Source organism: Limulus polyphemus, unplaced genomic scaffold, assembly GCF_000517525.1.
Source record: "Limulus polyphemus unplaced genomic scaffold, Limulus_polyphemus-2.1.2 Scaffold4155, whole genome shotgun sequence".
Classification (NCBI taxonomy): Eukaryota; Metazoa; Arthropoda; class Merostomata; order Xiphosura; family Limulidae; genus Limulus; species Limulus polyphemus.
The window spans coordinates 74,179-75,843 of record NW_013669765.1 but is presented as its reverse complement, the minus strand read 5'-3'; the positions used below and the strand labels follow the sequence as shown (position 1 = coordinate 75,843).

Genomic DNA, 1,665 nt, shown 5'->3' with positions numbered 1-1,665 from the left:
AGACAGTTTCATTTTTCTAATAGGGTGGTTGGCCTTTAGAATGGGTTGCCTTTAGATGTTGTAGAGGCAGTAAATTTAAGTGAGTTTAAGAAAAAGCTTGATAAGCTTGATTATTTTTTCAAATCATTTTAATTTAGTTTTGAGGATGGAACAGCCAAGATGGATCAATAGGTCCCATGTTGTCCCAAAATTTTGTTAGGTTATGTTAAGAAAAGTATTTAATATAGAAAGTTACTTTAGAAATATAATTTTTCCAAAATTGTCACATATGTTAATGAATGCAATTTAAAATGGTTGTGTCTTCATTTTAAGGTAAGTACATGTTAAAGTACATTTTTATAATCACCTGGACTTAGCATCTGGTAGAAAAAACAAAACAAGACTAAAATAAGTTTTGAACAATTAGTTAGGTCATATTTATTTTTCATTAATTAAGGGAAAGTGCTGAGCTGAGATAGGATTAAAGAAGTATTAGTAAAACTGAAATGTACCTTGGTTTCATATAAAGACTCTGTATTGAACTTTTGTTAAATATTTTTAAGTAAAAAAACCAAAACATCAAATTTATATTGCACTTGGTCATAAAATTAATTGCTTTGAGTCTTAATTTTTTAAGCAGTAGCATTATTATATGAGACATGCATTGTTTTTGTCAACTTTGTTTCAAAGGGACCTGAAATCAGTACTGGATACTACGACATTTTGTTACAAATTTATACCTAAATAAATTATAGCTGATTTATATGGATTTTAACTACCAGGAATGGATGAAATTGTATAAAAATTGGCTTTAGTCACTATAAACAGCAGATTTTTCAATTTATGGAAACATATTTTGCTAAAAGTGGAGAACAAGGTTTGAATTTTTATTTAGGTGACAAACAAAAATTACAAAAGATGGTACAGATGGCCTGGACTTTTATTAATGACAGGTAAGTCTCTTGTAATATTTCTTTCTTTTTTAGACATGACTAAACATGAGCATTAAAGTTTTTCTTTCTTGCTTTGCTAGTGAAGTTTCAATATTTTTAAATGATATATAACTTTTTCTGTTCAGCATCAAAGTAGACATTTGACTTCTTTCTTAACTGTTCAGTACTAAAGTAGTAAACAAATACCAGTTTTTTATTAAATCATATTTATAAAAGTTAAAGTTAAGTTGAGTCAGATTATATTTGTCTTTACTTTCTTATTCCCCAATTATCATAATTATTACTAACAGAAACTCTGCCCCATGGGCGGCTGTTTGTGCTAGTATTTACTAATTGTAGTATTCATACCTCATTGAAAAATTTTTAGGAAAGTGAACATTTTCTAAAAAAAAGATTTTTCTGGAAATTACTGCACAGGAAAAGTGTTCGGATTGTGCCAATATAAACTGTAATGTTTTTGTATATTAAAAGTGGTACTCTTTATTGAAAAAGATATATATATTTTTTTAAGAACTCCAATTTTTAGTAATACATTTACAAATTACATCAATAAAAATACAACCAAACCCTCACATACAGTCCTAGTGAAAGTCATGTTTTTGTTGTGAGGAGAGTACTTTTATTTAAAATTGTCGGAATCTTGAATAACCAAAGTGTGAAATTTTGTTATGAATTTTGGTTTGTGGTGCCATTGAACAGATGTGTGTGTGTGTGTTTAAAAAAAAAATATATA

The 1,665-nt window shown here is 27.7% G+C and overlaps 1 protein-coding gene across 4 annotated transcripts in view; it reads left to right on the top strand.

The window, feature by feature from the left end:
* Nucleotides 1-1,665, top strand: part of LOC106470676 (cyclin-K-like) — a 15,361-nt gene that overhangs the window by 7,878 nt on the left and 5,818 nt on the right. For all 4 annotated transcript variants that reach the window (XR_002613097.1, XM_022399321.1, XM_013931240.2 and 1 more), the window contains exon 6: nucleotides 875-932. Coding sequence is in view for 3 of the 4 variants with exons in the window: in XM_022399321.1 (XP_022255029.1) it covers nucleotides 875-932 (58 nt within the window). In the remaining variant the exon portion in view is untranslated. The remainder of the gene's footprint in view (nucleotides 1-874; nucleotides 933-1,665) is intronic.